Source organism: Phalaenopsis equestris, unplaced genomic scaffold (genome assembly GCF_001263595.1).
Source record: "Phalaenopsis equestris unplaced genomic scaffold, ASM126359v1 Scaffold232356, whole genome shotgun sequence".
NCBI lineage: Eukaryota > Viridiplantae > Streptophyta > Magnoliopsida > Asparagales > Orchidaceae > Phalaenopsis > Phalaenopsis equestris.
Genome location: NW_018250322.1, coordinates 216,612 through 218,975, shown reverse-complemented (window position 1 = coordinate 218,975; position 2,364 = coordinate 216,612). Strand labels below are relative to the sequence as shown.

Here is a 2,364-nt window from a genome sequence, read left to right as displayed (position 1 = left end):
TTTGGTATTTTTAGATTAATGTGGTTGCTACATACATCAATGCATGAATATTTTGGTGAAGACATAAGTTGATACATTATGGGATTACGGATAATCTTAGCTTTGTTGGAATTGAATTGAAGGACATGTATTAGAATTTGCATATTACACATGTATTTTATATTTGTAGTCCTCTCCAGTGAGAAATATAACTTTGTACGATTAAAATTTTGATAATAAAACATGTTCGATGTCTTACCGTGGATGTAGGTCTTTGACCGAACCACATAAAAAACATGTGTGTTTTTTTTATTCTTAGCACTTTTTTAGCATTTATTTGCACAATTGTTGGGTAATTGAGATAATTTGATTATTATGTGATACTTGCAATTATTCGTATAGTTCAACAATGGGTAAGACATCTGAAGGGTGTCCCTCTGCAATGTGGGATAAAGAAGTCGCAAATATATTTTGTAATCTATGTATAAAAGAAATTGAGCCGGGGAACAGGCCTACAACGTACTTTAATAAGGTGGGCTGGAATAATTTCAGGGTTCTTCTAGAACTCTGTCTCGGGATGTGTTGGCTATAACACTGTACATTCTGGCACAGATTGAGTCAATTCAAGGAGCTATGAAAAGATTTCAGTATTCATCTGAAACAATTAATCATTACTTTTCAAAAGGGATACAGACACTTGTTAGCCTAGCAGCTCAAATAATTAAACCAGAGGATCCATCATTTGCTACCACTCCAGAACAAATTGCCAACGATTCTCGATACATGCCATATTTCAAGGTAACTATCAGTGTTTTTATTTTGTTACATGTTATACTTTATAATAATATTATTACTCTATAATGGACAACTAAACAGAACTGTATTGGTGCGATTGACGGTACACACGTTGATGCCCGAATACCCAACCACGAGAAGGTAACATACATCGGTCGTAGTGGTTCAACAATGCAAAATATCATGGTTGTATGCGACTTCAACGTGTGTTTTACGTTTGTGGTTGCGAGCTGGGAAGCATGACAATCGAATTTTCTCCTTTGCCACGAGGAATAGATCACAGTGTTTCCCTCACCCCCCATCAGGTTAGTTTTGTTTAGCAATATGAATATATGAGATTGTGCAATTTTTTATTAACATTATTTTTCGTACCAGGAAAATATTATCTGGTTGATGCAGGATATCTTATGCAAAGGGTATACCTGAAGCCCTACTCTGACACAAGATATCATCTTCCTGATTTCGAGTGAGCTAGTGGCATAGTTCGTGGCAGAAAGGAAATGTTTAATAAATGTCACTCATCTTTACGCGGGGTAATTGAAAGAACATTTGGAGTTTGGAAGAAGAAGAAGTGTGTCATCTTACGTGATATGTCGTCGTATCCTTTCCAAAAGCAGGTGTACATTGTGGTTGCAACAATGACATTACATAACTTCATCCGAAGACATTCCTCGCAATCAGATACAGACTTCAGTATGGCTGACAATGATGAACTCAATGTTTTCGAGCAACCAACAGGACTTGTGGGGGGCATTAATTACCTGAGGAGGATATAGAATCTAATGATTTTGGAGATCAAGATGCTGAAATTTTGGTTGATATGATTGCTTTAAGGGAGTCTATCACAGATGCTATTTGTGGCTTTTGATCTACCAAGTTTTCTTTTAATAAGATTATAGGTGTATATTCATACGCATTTAATTTTGATTTTTTTAAATACCTTAAGCTGACATTTCATTCTTTTGTTATTTTCACAGTTATACCAACATGACCTCCAGAATATCAGGTACAAACAGAGGGATTTTGTGTTATTGTCGACTACCGTCTCTGTTGCTAACGTTACGTAAGGAGCATAGCTTTGGGAGGCAGTTCTATGGTTGTGTCAAAGGTATTTCAGCTCGTTGTGGTTTCTTCCGGTGGGCTGAAAGTCCCACATATTCACTGTCAGCAGTCATGTGAATATGATGTTTTCTCAGGTTGACAATGCAGTTGAGGACCGAGGTAGCTAGAGTCTTAAGTTAAATATTTTAATATTTCTCCTTATTTTAATATTTCTCCTTATTTTATTTCTCCTTGTTTTTGTACTTGTATTTGTACTTTTTTTAGTTCTCCTGGTACTCGTTAGAATGTGAGAACTGTATGATATCTTTTAGAACATCCCTGTCATTATCATATGTTAGATAAACTACGGTGGCCAAGGGCTGCAGGAGCAAGTGATGTTCACTCGACCTTCGGTGTAGAACACGGGGGTACAACTCCTCTAAGCTTTTGGTCTTCCTCTAGTTCAAGGCCTGGGTTTTCTCTCAAAAGAGGGCTAGGGCTTGTCGGATGCCAAATTGAAATTTGTCGGTTATTTTGAAAATAATTATA

The 2,364-nt window shown here is 36.6% G+C and overlaps 1 protein-coding gene across 1 annotated transcript in view; it reads left to right on the top strand.

Annotated features, from left to right (window-relative positions):
• Positions 1-1,364: 1,364 nt before the first annotated feature.
• LOC110038273 (cytochrome c oxidase subunit 6b-1-like) overlaps positions 1,365-2,364 on the top strand; it is a 3,923-nt gene continuing 2,923 nt past the window's right edge. Inside the window, exon 1 of the mRNA XM_020743058.1 lies at positions 1,365-1,524. Coding sequence (XP_020598717.1) covers positions 1,365-1,524 — 160 coding nt within the window. The remainder of the gene's footprint in view (positions 1,525-2,364) is intronic.